General features: G+C 41.3%; 1 protein-coding gene across 1 annotated transcript in view; it reads left to right on the top strand.

Moving 5' to 3' along the window:
• Positions 1-21,531, top strand: part of MDN1 (midasin AAA ATPase 1) — a 175,456-nt gene that overhangs the window by 137,404 nt on the left and 16,521 nt on the right. The window contains exons 74-88 of the mRNA XM_058734705.1: positions 662-821; positions 2,914-3,060; positions 3,600-3,723; positions 4,919-5,024; positions 6,061-6,176; positions 7,094-7,579; positions 7,879-8,105; positions 8,889-9,044; positions 9,447-9,616; positions 10,391-10,552; positions 12,920-13,057; positions 16,583-16,721; positions 18,152-18,318; positions 18,877-19,023; positions 19,523-19,667. Of these exons, the coding sequence (XP_058590688.1) occupies positions 662-821; positions 2,914-3,060; positions 3,600-3,723; positions 4,919-5,024; positions 6,061-6,176; positions 7,094-7,579; positions 7,879-8,105; positions 8,889-9,044; positions 9,447-9,616; positions 10,391-10,552; positions 12,920-13,057; positions 16,583-16,721; positions 18,152-18,318; positions 18,877-19,023; positions 19,523-19,667 (2,590 nt within the window). The remainder of the gene's footprint in view (positions 1-661; positions 822-2,913; positions 3,061-3,599; positions 3,724-4,918; positions 5,025-6,060; positions 6,177-7,093; positions 7,580-7,878; positions 8,106-8,888; positions 9,045-9,446; positions 9,617-10,390; positions 10,553-12,919; positions 13,058-16,582; positions 16,722-18,151; positions 18,319-18,876; positions 19,024-19,522; positions 19,668-21,531) is intronic.

The following is a 21,531-nucleotide window of genomic DNA, read 5'->3' as shown; positions in this document are numbered from 1 at the left end:
AGTATTTCCCAAGTACAGAAAGTGTAATAGAAATTGAGCATATAGCCATGCTGTGGTTCTACAAATATGGTGTGGGCTCCAAGTTCATTTTCTTTTGATTATATTCATCAGCTCACTGATTTCTGTCATGCTGACCAAAATTTTTGATTTGCTGTTGATGACAGCATAGGAATTTCAGAGATTCTTTGGGGGCGGGCGGGGGAATGAAAATATGCCCTGGTGGACGAAAGTTTTTCCCATTATCCAGTATCTGGGTTCCTCATAATTGAATTGAAGAAAGTGGAGGGTGGAAGAGGTGGTGGTAGAAGTACGACTTGTGTGTCCAAGACGGAGTGCAGCACAGCACCATAAGGCAGCAGTTCTAGTACATTCCAAAGTCTAGAATGGTCGCTAGCACAGGTAGTATTGCCGCAGGTGAGACGGGGTGCTTCTAAGTGATCTCACGTGGAGCAGCAGTAGGGTTCTCTAAATATCCAGGACACATCTTAATTTTGGTGATGCTGCTTTTGTTCTTGTGAGACCTCAGAGTTGGGGAGGAGAGGATTTAATACTTACTGAGCTGAGTGTGTGTAGAGGGGTATGGCATTTAAATTTAGCACCAGTGCAGGTGAGTGCTGTTACTGTTCTTGGCAGTGAGACTAACCTGTGCTCTGTCTCACAGGCTGTGATTCCAGAACAGTGTCAGGGTGCTTCTTTCCCCTTGGAGGGAGAGCTGCTGTGTCGCTTGCCAAAGCTCATGAAACGAATGAGGAAGGTGTGCCTGACGCTCATGAAGGAAAGTCGTCTGCCTTACCTAGTGGAGGGCCTTGATCACTTCACTGGTGAGTGCCAGCAGCCTGGGGCAAAGGGTGGGGTTTGCTCTGTTTTCTCTAGTGCCCCCAAGAGCGTGGGAATTTGCTATCTATGTCCTTTTTTTGACCTCATCAGTAGTGTTGAGCGGTTAATTGAATGAACAAGTGGGCTAAAAAACAGAGCCCAGTCGCAGGAGCCAGCAGAGACCACACGAGCTGTTATAATTTTCACCTTGTCCATCTTGTCCATAGCTAATGCTATGTTATGCCATTTTCTGCAGTAGCCTTGTGTATATCAGCTCTCTTTGGTTGGGGGCATGAATAAAGACGTACAGAGACAAGTTTCTCAGAGTCTGTAAGCTGTTCCTACCCCTCCAAATATTGTCTCCCTTGAGTTAAAGGAGAAGGAAGATTCACTCACTGTCCTTTTCTTGCTTTCTTCACTGTGGAGAGATGTAGCAGTTTCATCTGCTGGTCGTCCTTGCACAGGGAAGTTGAGAGCCGAGATTTGCTCTGTAGTATAACAGCCGTGGCTGGGGAAGGGATTCCAGAACTTAATAGATTGAGGTCTTGTCATCCTCCAGCACTGTCTGCACCCCTAATCACCCCCCATGAGTATGGTGTCAGAGTGAAACTGGTCCTTCTTCAGTGAGGCTACAATGTGATCTCAGGGAGCTCTTTATTTTTAGAACTTGTTAGGGGGTGCCTGGGTGGTTCAGTTGGTTAAGCATCTGACTCTTGATTTCAGCTCAGGTTATGATTTCACAGTGTGTGGGATCAAGCCCCAAGCTAGGCTCTGAGCTGACAGTGTGGAGCCTGCTTGGGATTCTCTCTCACCCCCTCTTTTTGCCCCTCCCCTGCTTATGCACATATGAATGTGTGCACTCCATATCTCTTTCTCTCTCTCCCTCTCTGTCTCAAAAAAATAAACATTAAAAAAAAAAACTTGTTAGAACAATAGCCTATTATATATATCCATTGCTAAAGATGATCTGCCTGCCTGATTCTGATGATCGAAATGAATGGGATACAGGTCCCATGTGCATCTTCTGGAAAGGGTACCCACTCTGTGATGCAAAGAATTCTCTGACTTTCCTACAATGTCTGTATAATGGTGTCCACTACACTTGCTTTCTTCTGAAAGACTAGAATGTCCGTGTTAGTTTGTTAGAGCTACCTTAAAGTATCACATATAGGGTGGCTTAAACAAGAAAAGTTAGTTTTCTAAACAGTTCTGGAAGTTAAACATATGAAATCAAAGTATTTGCAGGTTTGGTTTCTTCTGAGGTCTGTCCCTTGGCTGCTCTGTTTCCCCTCTGTGTTTTCACATGTTCTCCCATGTCCTACTCTTCTGTTAAGAACATCAGTCAGGTTGGATTAGGGCCCACCCATATTGCCTCACGTTACCTTAATTACCTCTTTAAAGGTCTTATCTCCAAATACACTCATAATCTGAGGCACTGGGGGTTAGGACTCTAACGTGAATTTTGGGGGACACAGTCCATAACACTCCCTGTGGCAGGCAGGCAGCAGCCTCATGTTACAGCCACCCATGGGTATTCAGCAAGGCAGTGTGGTGCTGGAGAAAGAATTTGGGTTTCAGAGTCAGTTTGGCCAGGGTTTGTGTCCTGTCTTCTAGTCACTCTTTAGCTGAATGAACTTTAGTAAGTGACTAGACCTTTCTGAGCCTCTCCAAACAGCTGTAAATCAGTGCTGCTGGAGTTGTACAGAGTAAGGGAACATCAACCATGAACCAGGTACAGGATAGGACCTCAGGATGTATCCTATTTATGGGAAATATATGATTTAAATTCTTACTATAAATTGCTGCACATAGTGTTCAACAAGTGCTTTTTTGCCTATTTTTAAACCCCATAAATTAAAAAAAGAAAAACTACTTTTTATTTGGCTTGTTGTCAAGAGGGATGAATTCCATGAGTATCTTCTATTTCCGTGCACCTTTAATTTAGAATTTACCAAATGCTAAGGACTGTGCTAGTTATCAGAGCTGTAAAGATGAGTGTCACCTGGTTCTCGTGTCCCACGATGTCCTGGGTCTGAGTAGTTTAACATGTTAATTAGACTGTGGGATTTCGGTATTTCCTCCTTGTTATTTCCTTAGGTGAAGTGATTTCCTCTGTGAGGGAGCTGCAGAGCTTGAAGCTGGAGCCCTCTGCAGAGAAGGAGAAGCAGCGGTCAGAAGCCAAGCATATTCTCCTGCGGAAGCAGCGAGCTTTAGCAGACCTCTTTCAACACCTTGCCAAAACTGGTATGGTTCTCATTGGAAACCTGATGAAGAATGGTCACCAGCTCTTAGGGAGGAAAACAACGCGGGTGATGTGGCGGGAATTTCTAGAGACAATTGGGGTGGTGGAAAGCAGGAGGCAGTAGGCAAGGTTTTGAAATGCCATTCTGAGAGTTCAGTCACACATATGAAATCCATGTGATGAACCAACCATTTGTGAGTCCCAAATATTTTCACAGTTTTGTAACGAAGGTTCTCAGAAACCATGCTTTGTTTTCATCACCATATGTTGTATGGCACCCACCCTTCCAATGTAGCCTAGAGAGCAAATTCTCAAACTTTAATGTATGTTCAAATGACTCAGGGAATCTTGTTAAGTGAAGGGGTTCTGTTGTAGTAGGGGCAGGGCAGGGCCTGTCAGCCTGAGTTCTAACAAGCTCCTGGGTGGTGCTATTCCAAGGACTTTATTTTTAGAGTCACAGTGGCAGTGGGACGGGGTGGGGCATAGCACAGTCATTCTCTTCTGAGTTCCTTTACTTAAATGCATGCTATTTACTTCCTAGGTTTGTCATATCGCAAAGGTCTTGCCTGGGCCCGTTCAAAAAACCCTCAAGAGATGCTTCATCTTCACCCGTTAGATCTCCGGAGTGCATTGTCTGTAGTCAGCAGCACTCAGGCTGATTCTAGGTTTGTTTTTTAAATTATAAATGGAGCAAGTCATTTAAGCTTCATGTCTTCATTTGCCAAAATGGGGATAGAATACCTCTCTCCTAGCATTGCTGTAAAGATAACATTTTAAAAAGTGCCTGGCTCTGGCTCTGCATCTGGCACGTGGTGAGCATTCAGTAAGAGACTTATTTTTTTTCTTTTTTCTTTTTCTTTCTCCTTGTATTCACCTCTCCCGTTATTTTTTTTTTTTTTGGTCCTCTGATTTTCCTGAGGTCTCCTCACTTGGTTTGAATTCACAGGCGAAAATCTGTGGGAGAATGGCCACATTTTTAGCGATTGCATGTACATAAATTCTTTATAATTTCTAATGTATTCTTCAATTTGAGAACCTATAAATTTTGAGACAGTTACCTCTGTGTTCATAACTGTGGCAGAAGTGGTTGTAAATAGATGATTTGCATGAGCTGGGTACACATACATTTGTATTTTGTTTGCTCAGTGGCCCTCTGAGTGCTTTAAAGTTTAATTCAACGCATCATTATAAAAAGTAGAAATTTTATTTTTAAGATTTATTTAAGTAATCTCTACACCCATCGTGGGACTCAAACTCACAACCCTGAGATCAAGAGTCACATGCTCTTCTGACTGAGCCAGCCAGGCATCCCCAAAGTAGAAATTTTACATAAATAAATAAATATTCTGAATTTCAGTTTTTCAGGAAGATTGGGCCAATTGGATTTGCTTTCCTGTGAGAAAGTTAAACTGTAGCTCCCTCCTTTGGAAAGGACACATGCTGTCCAGATCACTACAGTCTGCAAACAGTCCTGTTGCTTTTCCCACATTGAGGTCGGCTGTCATTGCCATGTATCATTTTGTGCTTGTCTGTCCTTAATCATTTATGTTAACTGCTTGGCCCCCGTGGGCATCAGAATTTATGACCTTTAGCTTCCACTCCTAAGATAGTTATAAAGTTTTCATTAAGGAAACTATATTGTCATCATAATTTATTTTCCCTCTATACTTCCAATGTTAAGTATGTAATACATTCTTTGCATAAAGGACTAATGAGCGCCTGACTGAATGAGACCTCACAGAAATGAATCTATTCGCATTCTTAGCTTTTGGTTGTGACTAAATAATACCAATCTCTGAGTCTTCAGGATCTTTGATGGGAAATAGTGGTTTTAATTAAGTATATCATGTTGATTTCTAGGCTGCTGACAGAAATCTCCTCTTCATGGGATGGATGCCAGAAGTACTTCTTTCGCTCTCTTGCACGGCACGCCAGGCTTAGTGCAGCCTTAGCAGCTCCTGCCAAGGTAGGTGAAAGAACCTCAGAATTGGTGGGGCCCAGGGAAAGCTCCTATTTTGTTCCTCCAGGGCAGCACTCTCAGGTCTTACCAAGTGATCAGAGCCCATTACAGAACGTGACTGAGCTTTTTGCAGAACATCATTAAACTTACAGTATAAATCAGTGTAATTTTGTGCTTAATCAGAAAGCATTTTATCATAAATTCTATTATTTACGTTTGCCAACAAGACCAAATGCGTAAGAAAAGTTATGTAAGGGGTGCCTGGGTAGCTCAGTCGATTGAGCATCTGACTTCAGCTGGAGTCATGATTTCAGGGTTTGTGAGTTTGAGCCCCTCGTGGGCTCACTGCTGTCAGCATAGAGCCTGCTTCGGATGCTCTGTCTTCCTCTCTCTCTCTCTCTCTCTCTCTCTCTCTGCCCCTTCCCCACATGCGCTCATGCACACACACACTCTTTCTCAAAAATAAATAAAACATTTAAAAAAGAGGTTATATAAGAAAAGCTTCATGTGGAGAATGCCATCTTCAGATAGTTTTCCTCTTGTGAATTGAGAAAAGGCCACTAATTTTGATGTTAAACTAGTTCTTTTTTTTTTGTTTTGTTTTAGTTTATTTATTTACTTAGAGCGAGCTGGGGAGCAGCAGAGAGAAGGGGAGAGAGAGACACACAGAGAGAGAATATCCCAACTAGGCTCTACACTGCCAGCGTGGAGCCTGATGCAGGGCTCGAACTCACAAACTGTGAGACTATGACCTGAGCCAAAATCTAGAGTCAGATGTTTAACCAGCTGAACCACTCAGGTGTCTCAGTGTTAAATCTAGTTCCTATTCATGGAACATCAGTGATTTGTGGAAGCACAATTTGAGAAGCACTGCTTGGAAAGATGAATGTGTTGCCTCTAGACTGCAGCATATCCAAAGCATATCCAATTAAAAGGCACTTTCCCCAGCGAGTTTTGGATGAAACTGCTTTCTGGTAACACCTGTGTGTGTGGTGATGTTTGCCAGTAAAACCTTTGGCATGTTTCCACTTCCCCTTTGCAGGAGTTGGGCATGAGCAACGTCGAGCGATGCAGAGGGTTCTCGGCACATCTGATGAAGGTGCTTATCCAACAGCGGCGCTCCCTGACCACGCTGACTGAGCAGTGGATCCTCCTCAGGTATTCACGAACTAGTTAGTTGGGTTTGTGGCATGAATTAGGAACAATTGTGTGAGTCTGCTCTCAATTTGGAAATGAACTTTTGAGACCCACAGAAGCAGATGGGGTTTCTCTTGGCTCTTCCCCTTGCTTTTGGTGATGTGCTTCTGCCCTGTGGTTGTGGCAGCACCTCTTGGGAGAATGGGCCCTGGGAGATGAGCTCGGGAGCTGAATTAGATAAAATTGCCATGGCTGAAGTACACCTTGGTCTGGAGAGAGGGGGTTTGTGGTTGACAGTCCATCAGATTGCATGACAGGATTGTGTGTATGGTATTGTAGCATCTGTCTCTGGGCATAGATTAGATTTGAGACTGCTTCAGTTCATGGGGGGTTTTGGACCACAGAGTTGCAATTTGCTGAGCCATGCATGGACGTTCCTCAGTGGAATTAAATATTTAAAAGACGAGGACAGTTAGGAAGCCTGTCATCATTTTTTGAATGGATTCTTGGCTGAGAGGTAGTATTTCCAGATTGTAATCACTTTGGCCGCAACCATTTTCTGTTGTACACATAAGGGTTTATCTAACAAAGTATACCACGTTAACTAGATTTTTTTTTTTTTTTTTTTTTTTTTTTAAGTAATGGTTGAAATCACTGCAGTGATTTGACTGTTAGATGGGAAAAAGCTGTAAGGGGGTAGGTGATAAGCAGTGAGTTTTGACACTTGTGTAAGACTGAAGACACTTGCTTTTGGTCTTCAGAAGGTTGTGTTTAAGTATTTCAAAGGGCGTTTTAACAGTCTTAACCATGGGGGTTCTCTCCTTGATTATGTGAAAAAGCCCATACTTTGTTCAGAAACAAATGAAGTTATTGTTAAAAACAACATGGCGATGCAGTTTAAGGTGCCACATGATTTCTCCATGGGTTTCTCTGCACAGGAACCTCCTTGGCTGTGTGCAGGAGATTCATGGCAGACTGACTGAGCCGCTGGTCTACCCGGTGGCCTTCCCCCCTCAGGATGGTGTGCAGCAGTGGACAGAAAGGCTGCAGCATCTGGCTATGCAGAGCCAGATCCTGCTTGAGCAGCTCTCCTTGCTCCTCCAGTGCTGCCCCAGTGCAGGGCCAACTCCAGGCCACAGTGGTGCCCAGGTACAGGGTCAGCCTTCTGCCCCCTACCCAGAAGGACCAGAGCTCACCAATGGCCAGCTTTCTGGAGCCATACAGGACCTCATCCCATCAGAATTTAGTTGCCCATCCCCACTACCTCGAAATCAGCTGCCCTCTGGTTGCTGGATGCGGAAACAGGACGAGCTTTGGCAACAGTCAACTGCGAGATTAACAGAGATGCTGAAAACCATTAAAACAGTGAAAGCTGATGTTGACAAAATCAGGCAGCAGTCTTGTGAGACTCTCTTTCATTCTTGGTGAGTATGGCTATGTCTGTACTGTCCCTCTGTGCTTGGGTGCTTGCTCAGAGTTTAGTAAGGGGATAAAATGATGAAAGGTTATTTTATTTCAATTCTGTTTTTCTGTGGACCTTCATAGTGCTTTGTAGCGTATGTCTAGCTGTTACTCTTGAGGTACAGTGAATTCTCCCCTGCTCACATTTTAGTGGATGGAAGGAGCGGGGTGTGTGTGTGTGTGTGTGTGTGTGTGTGTGTGTGTGTGTGTGTGTTTATGGTAGCCCCTTCTTGTCAACATTGTTGAATTTCTGTTGTTGCAGGAAAGATTTTGAAGTTTGTTCTTCTGGGCTGAGTTGCCTGTCCCAGGTGTCAGTTCATTTGCAAGGACTAGAGTCCTTGTTCATTATTCCCAGGATAGAAGTTGAGCAAACAGACCAACAAATGGCATTAGTTGAGAGCCTGGACTATTTAAGAGGAGAAATCAATAAAGCCACAGATGACTTTACTTCCTGGAAGACACATCTACTTGCTTCAGGAAGCCAAAGTGGTAAGACTGTCACTCAGTAAGGGAGTCAAAGCCTGGTGTAGGAGTGATGTCTTATAGATTTAAATCTAGACTATCCTAAAGACACATTATGTTTTGTTCCAGACATATCTGTCCAGGGTTCTAAGGCAGATAGGTGTGGTTGGAACCCCTAGCTCTTAACTCTTTCTGCCTCAGTTCTCTTTTTTCTTAAAGTTTATTTATTTATTTTGAGAGAGAGAAAGGAAGAGAGAGACAATCCCAAACAGGCTCCACACTGTCAGTGCAGAGCCCCATGTAGGGCTCGAACTCATGAACCATGAGATCATGACCTGAGCCAAAATCCAGAGTTGGAGTCAACCATCTGAGCCACCCAGGCACCTCTCTGCCTCATTTCTTTGAGTACCTTGCCTTTGAGTTGATCATGTCACTTTGTAGCACACATGTAGGGAGGCAGCACGGGCTCACTCGCTGTTAGCAGACAGTTCTTTCTGAGACTGGAAAGCTGAAGGCTGATATTTGGACTAAATTGATGGTTATATACAGCATCTTAACTATTTTCATATTTTTGGCATTCTTCTAGCAGAACTTTCAATAAAAGATGATAAAGTTGTAATTCATCTCAGCAAGGACTGTGTCTCATTCATCTTTGTATTCAGCACAGTTTGACACTGTGGCTCACTCGTATTAGGTGGTTAACAGGTGGCTGTTCTGTAAAAATAACAAGTGAGGATTGTTAATGATTTCTAGAGGCACTGGAGCAAATGATTGGGTTTTTTGTTTGTTTTACACCTTCTTACTTACTAGGAAACCAAATGTTAGATGAAGGGTTTGTGGAAGATTTTTCAGAACAGGTGGAAACTGCCATCCGGGCCATCCTTTGTGCCATCCAGAACTTAGCAGAAAGAAACAGTAAAAAGACAGAGGAGAACACTGACCAAAGCAGACCACAAGAAGAGGACGGTATGTCTGAAATCAAGCAAAAGCTATTTTTCTACTTGATTTAATTTTAAAATTTATCCTTCTGGCTAAATATTTAAAAAAAAATTTTTTTGTGTTTATTTATTTTTGAGAGAAAGACAGAGACAGAGCACGAGTGGGGAGGGGCAGAGAGAGGGAGACACAGAATCTGAAGCAGGCTCCAGGCTCTGAGCTGTCAGCACAGACCCCGATGCAGGGCTCGAATCCACAAACCACGAGATCAAGACCAAGCCAAAGTCGGGCTCTCAACCTACTGAGCCACCCAGATGCCCCTTTGTGGCTAAATATTTAAGGACAGATATTGGGAATGATGAGTGCATGAATGGAGATGAAAAGGGTTTATTTTGTGTTACTCATCATGTCTTCCTTTTCTGTGAATGAAAGGGGCAGCAGGCTTGGAGGGACTGCAATCAGGACATCTAACAAAACTGTTAGAGGATGATTTGTGGGCCGACGTGAGCACTCTGCGTGTGCAGAAAATCATTTCTGCTGTCTCTGAGCTATTGGAGAGGCTGAAATCGTACGGTGAAGATGGCACAGCAGCAAAACACACGGTAACCAGCAGTGCTTCAGAAGCTTCTTGCCATCCAGAGTGGGTTTCACTTTGCTCCATGTAGGTGCTCCCAAAGCAGGCCTTTGGGGGGCAAAAATCACTCAAAATTTGTTTTCTTTATGCAGGTAAACATGACTGACAAACTGTGAAAAGCTTAGGGCTTGCTAGCTAAGGGTTATAGCTTTAAGATGCATAGATGCAAAAAAAAATGCTAGCAACCCAGAGTATCTGTCATCTTGGGATTCTTTCATACCCTAACCACATATTTTCCTGGGTGTTTGATGTTAATGGTGGATGTTGCTGCCATCAGCTAATGAATCGCCACACTCTGCAAATACCTTCCCCTTCACAACAAGCTAGCAAAGGGGGAGGTTGCCACCTCCATAATATTCCAGAGAAGCAACTTATCTTGTAGGACATTATAAGTCTGTAGCACTGACTCCAGTGCCAACTTTGATTCTGAATAGAATTCGTTTATAAACATCTTTTTCAAAAAAAAAAAAACCACTACATTTTATTAAGTAAATGGATTGTAAGTGACAGAATTTAAAGCGTACTTTTGTGAAGGTTTGTGTGAAGATGGAAGAAATAGTAGAGGCGCGCGCATGTGTGTGTGAGAGAGAAAATACACATAAAACTTACCATCAGTGGCATTTAGTGCATTCACAACATTGTGCAATGACTGTTGCTGTTTAGTTCCAGAACATTTTTATTACAGGGAAAACCCAGCACCCATTACATAGTGTGAGCAGGCCTTGTGATCTTTTGCCCGCAGTTCTTCAGCCAATCCTGCTGCTTGTTGGTGCGTCTGGTGCCCATGCTCTCCAGGTACTCAGACCTTGTCCTCTTCTTCCTGACCATGTCTTTGGCAACTCACCGTAGCACTGCAAAGCTGCTGTCTGTTCTTGCCCAGGTCTTTACAGAGCTCGCCCAGGAGGTAAGGACTGTTCATGTGAAGCACCCTGGTGCAGCCAGTACCAAATACTCGGTAGCCATTAAGTGCTTGCTTTCACAGGCTTTTATTTAGGACATTCACAAACAGCAGGAGGTCATTTGCTCTCCCTGTGGATTTTTTAGGGCTTTGTCCAGCACCCTTTCGCTATGCCTGTTTCCACTAAGGTCTTGGAACCTGCAGGTCCCCCACTGATGAAATCCCTAAACTCCAGAGGCTATCCTTAACCTTAGTCTCTTTGTTTGTAAAATGAGATCTGCCCACACTCCTTAGCATTTTTGTGAGAACTACCTTCAATTGAATATACTTTGTTTTATTTTGATTTCCTTAGTATTCTAAGATTTTCTCCAAATCTAAGTACAATACTCGTAAGAGTCACTTGAAGATAGGAATTTACAAACAAAAGATGGACTTTAGGCTTCTTATAAATTAGTCAAGAGTTCTTAATTCTGGGTAATTGGAATATTAGAAAGGGTTTAAAAATGGAAGACAAGCCCATGCAGTGTATATAGAGGACGAATGTGTGTATTTGTTGAGTAATAAATAAATGAATGTCTTATTTGCTCCTTCTGTCTGATGGGCACTGAGCCAGTCTCACATCTCATCACTCCTTGGAAAATATACCATATGCAAAAGAGCGGTAGGACAGTGTATGGTGAGCATACCCTGAGATTTGGGTCAGTTCTATTTGTCCACTTGTGCTGTTGCTCTTGTCTGACAGGTTTTAGAATGACTTTGGCCTGTGTTTTGGAGTGGGGTTTGGGGGTTTTAACATAAGCAAAGTGTTGGGAGCCCTTCCACTATTCCAGATGTAGCTACTGTGAGTGATGTGCCCTGCAGAAGGACCTCTGAATCTCCGCCTCGTACAGTCATGTTCTGCCTGTACCTAAACCTATTTTAAATGTTTGTTTATTTTTGAGAGAGAGAGAGAGAGAGAGAGACAGAGCATGAGCAGGGGAGGGACAGAGAGAGAGGGAGACACAGAATATGAAGCAGGCTCCAGGCTGTGAGCTGTCAACACAGAGCCCGACATGGGGCTTGAACTCACCACAAGATCCTGATCTGAGCCGAAGTTGGACCCTTAACTGACTAAGTCACCCAGGTCCCCCTCAGTCAGCTAAGAATACATGTCCTGATAGTGAGTTTGCCTTTCCTTTACGTTTTTAAGTATCCAGATTGTATTCATATCCTTTCTGAGTAGTCCTGAGGGAAATTGAAAGTAGGTTAGACTCAGTGCTAAGATAATAGATCTATGTCATAATTATAACACTTAATCCATGGAAAGCTGTTTCTTTGTAACTGAGTCACAATTGGTATTTGCAGGTTTGGGGTCTTAATTCCTTGTTAGTTGGCAGCTTGTTTTTTAATACATTTCCATCCTCAGATTGACAACTTGATAGCTTGTCTGATAAAATTCCTGATTGAGAGCCACTATTTTTGTCTACGGCCGTACCACCCTGAACTCTCCCGATCTCATCTGATCTCGGAAGCTAAACAGGGTCGGGCCTGGTTAGTACTTGGATGGGAGAGAGCCACTATTTTCTTCTACTTGTTTTTCTATTCATTTTTGTCCCACATGCTAGCAGTTGATTTTTCTTTCCAAACTATTTTCCAACACGAAACAGTTTTGTTAACACTTGATGAGTGTTTCTGTGTCTGACCTGTTCTTGACTCTAGTCCCTAAACTGTGCCAGCCAGGTGCCTTGGCAGAAAACAGCTGAGGCTAGATGTAGCACCTACCCCAGGAATGATAGATTTAGCTCAAGAGTTGAAGGAGGGGCATATTCTTTTTATATTAAAACTAACATTTTCTTGAGAAGCACCATACCAAATTTTCTTCAATTTTTGAAGTAAAAATGAAACCTGTTGTGGCATCTGTTTCAAGTTGCTGAACCTCCAGGGTTACATGTCTTGTCTCCCTCCTCTTTCTCCTCTTAGTCTTACTAATTTGAGAAGTAAATAAAGAATGACAAAATCCCTTTGGGATTTAGACACTGAGAGGCTCTACCCTTGCTCAATGACTTGCTCCTAGGTGCTGTCCAAGTATAATTCATTAAGAGTTTTGTCTTGCCAAATGAAAAATTACCACACACTAAAAGGCCTCTACAGAGTCAAAACCTGATATGTTAAATCTGATGTCAAGCTTTGAAACTGCATAATAACTGTTATCGAGGAGGAAAACAATGTCAAAAGTTTACTGTATATATTCCCATCAGATTTAAAATATTGAGGTAAAAAAAGCTAACAATTTTTTTTTTGTATCAGGACTAGAAATCCTTTTTTTGTTCATTTGTTTCTGTTTTGTTGTTTTAATTGCTTTTGTACTTAACTGTTCACTTTTTTATTTTTAAGGGATTTTGCCTGCCCAAAGAATTCATGGAAGATTCAGCAGGAGAGGGAGCAACTGAGTTCCATGACTATGAGGGAGGTGGAATTGGGGAAGGCGAGGGCATGAAGGATGTGAGTGACCAGATTAAAAATGAAGAACAGGTATGTTTTCATATGTGTGAAATACACATACAGTTTACAGATGCTCACCCCCATTTCCCTTTGTTTTCAATATTAAATTTTACACATCAATGTTTTTACTAAGTAATGGTTTCAATCTGTGATCCATGGAACCCTAAGAACACTAAAGCTTTAGGGAGTCAGGTATAAATAAGCCTAGAGAACAAGGTACTTTGCAGCTCAGTCATTAGTTATGGCTATAATTTGAAAGGGAAATGATTGAGGCGCCTGGGTGGCTCAGTCGGTTAAGCGTCCGACTTCAGCTCAGGTCACGATCTCGCGGTCTGTGAGTTTGAGCCCCGCGTCGGGCTCTGGGCTGATGGCTCAGGGCCTGGAGCCTGCTTCCGATTCTGTGTCTCCCTCTCTCTCTGTCCCTCCCGCATTCATGCTCTGTCTCTCTCTGTCTCAAAAATAAATAAACGTTAAAAAAAAATTTTTTTTTTTTAAAAAGAAAGGGAAATGATTTAAGCTTTTGGTGTTTATTTAATTTTTTTTAATGTTTATTCATTTTTGAGAGAAAAAAGAGCATGAATGGGGGGCAGAGAGAGAGAGGGAGACACAGAATCTGAAGCAGGCTCTGAGCTGTTAGCATAGAGCCCAATGCAGGGCTTGAACCCATGAACTGCGAGATCATGACCTGAGCCAAAGTCGGATGCTTAACCAACTGAGTTACTCAGGCACCCCATTAAATTCTCTTATTTTAAATGGGGAGGTCTTTGTTGATGATTTTCTGAAGTGTTTTTGGTAGTGGTTCATTTAAAGATAAAAACCGTGGCTATTTTAAGTGACCACTGCATTAAGTAATAATGCCATTGTTTACTCTTAATAGGTTTTATTGTATGTCTTTAAGACCCATTGAAAAATTTTAATCTATATCCTCTTTTGGTTGGAATGAAGAATGTTTTTGAAATAGATGGCTTGGGCTAAGATTTATCCAAAGGACAAACGAGTGCCGATTCATAGGGGCACTTGTATCCCAATGTTTATAGCAGCATTTTCAACAATAGCCGAATTATGGAAAGAGCCTAAATGTCCATCAACTGATGAATGGATAAAGAAGATGAAGTTTATATATACAATGGAATACTACTTGGCAATGAGAAAGAATGAAATCCTGCCATTTGCAACAACATGGATGGGAATGGAGGGTATTATGCTAAGTGAAATAAGTCAGAGAAAGACAGATACCATATGTTTTCACTCATATGTGGAACTCAAGAAACTTAACAGAAGACCATGGGGGAACGGAAGGGGGAGAATAATTTCAAACAGAGAGTGAGGTAAACTGTAAGAGACTCTTAAATACAGAGAACAAACTGAGGGTGGAAGAGGGAGTGGTGCAGGGAAGAGGGAAAAATGGGTGATGGACATTGAGAAGGGCACTTGTGGGGATGAGCACTGGGTGTTGTACGTAAGCAATGCATCATGAGAATCTATCCCCAAAACCAAGAGCACACTGTATATGCTGTATGTTAGCTAACGACAATAAATTATATTAAAAAATTAAACATCAAAAAATAAAAATGTTTTACTAGAAAAAAAATTAAAAATAAAACCAAGGGGCACTTGGGTAACAAAAAAAGGGTGTGTGTGTGTGTGTGTGTGTGTGTGTGTGTGTGTGTTGAGCGAGTGTGAGCAGGGGAAGGACAGAGAGAGGGAGAGAACTCCAAGCAGGCTCTGCGTTTTCAGTGCAAAGCCCAATGTGGAGCTCGATCCCATGAACTGTGAGATCTGAAATCAAGAGTCAGATGCCCAACGGCCTGAGCCACCCAGACACCCCTGTTGGCTTTTTTAAATGCGTGTCTCATTTGGGAGTGATTTTTTTTTTTTTTACGTATTATTATTATTATTATTATTAGTCATTTAGATTTATCAACTGTGACTTGAAGAATAAGAGATAATGGAATTTCTTTTTAGCGCCTATATTCTAAGTCTAAAGCAGACCATAAATTTTTATTTAAGGTGTGGTTATAACTTAGAAATAAAGGACCAAACCAATTCAAACTTACTCTCATCCTTAGAAGGGAAAAGTGGAAAAAAAAGCCAAAAGTGTGGTAGAGCTCTTTTTTAAATTTTTTTTATTTTTTAATTTTTTTTTAACGTTTTATTTATTTTCGAGACAGAGAGAGACAGAGCATGAACAGGGGAGGGGCAGAGAGAGAGGGAGACACAGAATCGGAATCAGGCTCCAGGCCCTGAGCCATCAGCCCAGAGCCCAACGCGGGGCTCGAACTCACGGACCGCGAGATCGTGACCCGAGCTGAAGTCGGACGCTTAACCGACTGAGCCACCCAGGCGCCCCAAGCTCTTTTAATGCATAATATATTTCTTTTTTATTTGCCTTTTCTCTATTTATCAAATTTAACTTTGTCAAAAGTACTTTTCTCATAGGAAAATATTAAAGCCAAAAAAAAAAAAAAAAAAAAAAAGAAAATAGAAAAGTGCAATCCAATGTGAAAAATATTGAGATAAAAGCTATCAGAACAATTTGGCAGTATCTCATAGATTTTGAATTGTGTGTATTCTTTGACCTAGGAATTCCATGTTTCCTGACAGAAATGTTAATGTTTTTTACTCAAGTATGTTCACTATACTATTATTTATAATGGTGAAAATTATAAAAGAATCCAAATACTTATCAGAGGGAATTATTTAAATTATGTTACCATCCATGCAGAATAGCATTATAAGTTAGAATGAGGTAGATTTATATGTATCAGCATAGAAATATTATCTAAGAGACATTTTTTGAGTTAAAAAAGAAAAGTAGAATGCCAGCTTGTGAAGCAATGATCCATTTTTGTTTAAAAAGATATTGGGAGGCAGATATTGCTACAGATTGCCTATATTACTAAATGCTTATCGGTGTATTCATGGTTAAAAAGATGCACCAGAATTTCACTGATGCTGATTTCTTTGGGAGGAGGATGGTGGTGCCATGGGAAACTAACTCTTTCTGTTTTGCTTAAAATTCTTTTAATGGGATTTTATTATTTTTGTATTTTAAAAAAGCATTTTTAAAAATCCAACCATAATGAAAGAACAGTCATGAATCTTTGGCCCAAATATCACCTAGAGTATATAGAAATATATAGTTTAAGGGAAAGTGGACAAAATTACATTGAGTTACTGTCTATGAGAGACTAAAGTGATAAAAATATTAGAGATATGGGGAATACAATAAGAATGAATTTTTATCCTTAAGAATTCATATTTTTTGAGACTGCATATTCTTGTTAAATCTGGATTTTTTTAACAATTCACATGAAAAAGAACAACAAAATTCTGTATTCTCTAATCACAGCGCAGTAAAACTGGAAATTATAGACATATTAAAGCAAACTAGAAATTGTTTGTGGTTGTCTCTGTTGGTTCTCTTTTTTTCTCTCCCCAGAGATAACTTTATACCATTAATGTTGGCATTTAGGTATTTCTGTTTTATTTAGAGCTAAATAAACATTAGAAAAGTTACAATGTTTATGTTTTCTATAATACTTTTTGATATAGGCAGAAGATACACTTCAGAAAGGCCAAGAAAAGGATAAAGAGGATCCCGACTCAAAACCAGACATTAAGGGCGAAGATAATGCCATTGAGATGTCAGAAGACTTTGATGGGAAAATGCATGATGGGGAACTTGAAAAAGGTTTGAGATTGTCACTTCATTCTTGTTTTTAAAAAATACTTTATCTAGGAAATTACATTTTCCCAATAAGGAGCCTATTATCTTTTTTAGCAAGTTTATTACTCTGCATAACTGCAGATGAAAACATCACGTATATGCATGTTTCATCACTGTCTCCATGGAGGCAGAAGTCTGTAGTCCATTCTGGAGATTCTTCTGAGCAAACTGAGACATTGACTGGTATTTTGGCTGCCTCATGCACTATGTGCAGTGACTTCCCCTTCAGGGAACCTTGAAGGAACAAGGAGAGATGTCCCTAACAGAGCTTGGCTTAAAAGTAAATTGTTCAGGGGAGCCTGGGTGGCTCAGTTGGTTGAGCCAACTTCGGCTCAGGTCACGATCTCGCAGTTTGTGAGTTCGAGCCCCACATCAGGCTCTGTGCTGACAGCTCAGAGCCTGGAGCCTGCTTCAGATTCTGTGTCTGCTCTCTCTGCCCCTCCGATGCTCACGCTCTGTCTCTCAAAATTAAATAAACATTAAAAAATTAAAAAAAAAATGCCTCCTTAAAAAAAACTTATATTAAAAAATAAATTGTTCAGGGTAGTTTCTTAAAAAATCTTTTTAAAAATTATAAAAATAGTAGAGATTTGTGACAGATGATTTGGAACAAAAGTTCAAGAGTAAAATATCTATATCTACATTTGTAAAATAGATATCTATACACACACCATAAGTAGTTCTATAGTCAGCTTTTTTCATTTAACATATAAACGTTCCCGTCATTACAATATGCTTGAGAATATGATTTCTTATAGCACATTGTCATCTGTTGTGTTTATACCATAATTCAGTTCTTACCCCTAAATTTCTCTCCAGAGCTTAATTTGAGATAATTGTGTCTTCTTCTAAGTGAAGATCTTGCAGAAATGAAAATTGACCTTAGAGTAGAAAAGCATATGCTTGCCTAAGCAGCTTAAGAATATAACCTTTGTCACAGTAGACTGAGCAAAAACAATTGCGAAAAATTATGATTGAGTTAGATTTGTGATTTTAAAAGATGGTCAAAATAGAAGTGTAGAGTATGTTGGAGATGGGGAGGAACCTTGGACATCATTTCACAGACAAGAAACCAAAGCCCAGTAAAGTTGCTGAGTCTCATAATGATGAATATCCTCCCCACCCCCAGCACCAGAAGTAGACATCCTGACAGCTGTTCCATCACCTTTCTGTTTATTAATATCACACATTACAGACTTTTTTTTCCTTCAAATAGTTTGCAAAACACAGTAGGACTGTTTCAGGAGATCTAAAGGCATCTGTGTGTACAGTGTTCTGTAAATGCAAGCAGTAAATCTCAGGTGGGGCACTTGCCAGGTGGTGGGTCCATGCCTCTTCTGCACATGGCCCAGTCAGTTCGGGGATTTGCCTAACCTCAGTGCTTTCCCTTACAGAAGAGGATGATGGGAAATCAGACAGTGAGGGCGGAGACCTGGATAAACAGATGGGCGATCTGAATGGTGAGGAAGCTGACAGACTTGATGAGAGGCTTTGGGGTGATGACGATGATGAGGAAGAAGAAGACAGTAAAACTGAAGAAACAGGACCAGGAATGGATGAGGTAATTAAAAGATTCTCCCCACCCTGTAATCCCCAGTTTGAGAGGAGGCCTTCCAACAAGCTACCACTCCCTGTCATTTACTGCTCTTCCTTTTCTGCCTTTTTTTCTTTCTTCCATCTTTCTTTTTTTTCTTCTTTTTTTTTTCTGTCTTACTTAATTGAACTCAGAGCTAAAAGAATGGTCTGACCTGGGCCATTCCATGTGTAATGGAGGAGGAAAATTAAGGAGACTGTGCAAATGCTCTAATTCTGCTGTTGGCCACTGAACCTCCCCAGCTCTCTGCTTAGGAGAAATCAGGGCTGGGTGTGACACTGCAGCAGCACAGTGTGACCCACCCCACTGTTCACACACCTGCTAATACTGCTACCATCTGGATGAAGCCAGAATGTTCTTTCCAGGTCATGGAGGACACCCTGTCAGCTGGATATTTCCAGAGGATAGGCTCAACAGACAGAGATTGTACATGTCTAAGAGCTAGTTTAGATAGAATCAACTTACGTGAAAGCGGTTTCTTAGATTGAGAGTAATGATTTTGTTTTTTCTGCCTCTGATATTTAGGAAGATTGTGGACTTGTTGCCAAAGACGACAACTTGGATGCTGGGAAGTCAAACAGAGATAAAAACCGAGATAAGGAAGAAAAGGAAGAAGCAGAAGTTGCTGATGATAGACAAAGCCAAGACAAAATTAATGAACAAATAGATGAGGTAATGAGGATTTGAAACCAGTCTGCTCCTGATTCAAGGTCAGGGCTCACAGCTCCTGGGAGTCTCAAGACATTTTTTTTTTTTTCCTATTCATCATTTTCCCATTGCCTCATAAAAGAACATGTTACAAAGTCTCTCAACAGGACATAAAATATCTAACTATTGGTTACTAATGAGGTTGTCTTGATTCTGTTTGGGCTCATGCTGGAGTTTGGAAGCTAAGTTCTGTGATTCTTTTCTATATATCTTCTCATAAATTTCCGTTTCCTCTTGAAATTAGGTAACACAGTACCTCTTATCAGTGGAGAACCTGCACAGTAAGTGAGGTTTGAAAATCCAAGATGAAAATTCTAGAAACATCAGTAAAATTCTAACATGTGGGAGAAATTTTAGGGAAGAGATCTTGTATTCTCTTAGCATAAGTGCTTAGAGCTAATTATTTGCAAATGCTACTTTTTAAAAAAAAATTAATTTTTTCCTGTTCTCTCCATTGTCAAAGAGGGAATATGATGAGAATGAGGTGGATCCTTACCATGGCAATCAGGAAGAGCTGCCAGAACCTGAGGCCTTGGACCTTCCAGATGACTTGAACCTGGATAGTGAAGACAAGAATGGTAGTGAGGACACAGACCAGGAAGAAGGAGGTGTGTCTTTCAAAACCTAAAGAGACCAGTTCAACTCACTGAAAATGAGCAATAACCTATTTCTTCAGGCCATATTATGGCCAAGTCATAAATCGTGTCTGGTCAGCCCAATTCCAATTTGAGAAAATTGTTTGCTTTTTTTCTATAATCTTTCTCACCTGACTAGACTTAAAGCTTAATCTGAGAAGAATTAAAGTAAACTACCTGGTGTTTGTCATTAATTTACCCTCCTGTCCTGTGTTCTAGTACTGTAGAATCCGGGTGGTGCTTCACTTCCCCACAGCTGTCTCCTGATGGCCCGCCTTATGGGGTGATGTGAACACTGCAGTCTGGGTATATCCAGGCCTCTTACAGAGCCTTGTTACAGCTTTCTTAGGGAAATGGTTGTTTCAGTTAATGATTGCTGTGCTTATGTTGTGTGTTTAGTTTGGAATATGAAGTCATTTTACTGGGGTATGAAATTGAATAATCAAAAGAAATCACATGGCACTTGACAATAATCTGCCTGTCACCCATTGTTCAGTTTGAGTGACTTCCCTAGGGAGAGCTGTCTCATATTGGAAGCATTATATAGTGCCCCGTAACAGAAGGTCCCCAATCATGGTGGGTATCCAGACAAAAATATGAGCTAGCCTTACTATGCTTCATAATGAATCAGTTATCTATTTAGAAAACCCATTAAATTTTTTTTTAAACACCATATTGTGGGGGTGGGGGGGGGTGGGGGGGCGGGCACCTGGGTGGCTCAGTTGGTTGAGCATCTGACTTCATTTCAGCTCAGGTCATGATCCCAGGGTTGTCGGATCAAGCCCCGCTTGTGTTCCATGCTGAGTGTGGAGCCTGCTTAAGATTCTCTCTCTCCCTCTTCCCCTGTCCGTGTTCATCCATGCTCTCTCTCTCAAAAAAACAAAAACACAAAACAAAACAAAAAAACCCCACACCTTATCGGAACCAAATTAGCAAGTTACAAAAGAATAAGAGGTATCATTTATGTAAAAACTTAATACAATACTATATATATTTTTTTAATTTTTTTTTAACGTTTTTACTTATTTTTGAGACAGAGAGAGACAGGGCGTGAACAGGGGAAGGGCAGAGAGAGAGGGAGACACAGAATCCAAAACAGGCTCCAGGCTCTGAGCTGTCAGCCCAGAGCCCGACGCGGGGCTCGAACTCACGGACCGTGAGATCATGACCTGAGCCGAAGTTGGACGCTTAACCGACCAAGCCACCCAGGCGGCCCACTATATTATTATTAATGGGTACATCAAATGTAGGAAAACAGAATAAAACACAACTTCAGGTTATGGTGACTTCAGGTTAGGAAGGGCAAAGGCCTCCAGAATCCAGATAGTTGTACCCAGAATCATTTGTTTCTTAAAAACAAGTGGCAGAAGGGGCGCATGGGTGGCTCAGTTGGTTGGGTGTCTGACTTCGGCTCAGGTCATGATCTCTCACTTTGTGAGTTTGAGCACCGCATCAGGCTCTGTGCTGTCAGCTTGGAGCCTGGAGCCCACTTCAGATTCTGTCTCTTTCTCTCTCTCTGCCCCTTCCCTGCTTATTTCTGTCTCTCTCTCTCAAAACTAAGTAAACATTTAAAAAAAAAAAAAATTTTAAAGTGACAGAAGTTTGGTACATAAATGGCAAAATTCACATCTATTAAATCTAGTAGGTGAGTATATGGGTCTTTTTATTTTATTTGGTTTTGCTTATTTTATAATATTTATTTTTGAGAGAGAGACACACAGATAGCATGAGTTGGGGGTGCGGCAGAGAGAGAGAGAGGGAGACACAGAGTCCAAAACAGGCTCCAGACTCTGAGCTGTCAGCAAAGAACCTGATGCGGGGCTCAAACCCACGAAAT

Source organism: Neofelis nebulosa, chromosome 6 (genome assembly GCF_028018385.1).
Source record: "Neofelis nebulosa isolate mNeoNeb1 chromosome 6, mNeoNeb1.pri, whole genome shotgun sequence".
NCBI classification, from domain to species: Eukaryota; Metazoa; Chordata; class Mammalia; order Carnivora; family Felidae; genus Neofelis; species Neofelis nebulosa.
This window is presented reverse-complemented; position numbering and strand designations above follow the sequence as displayed.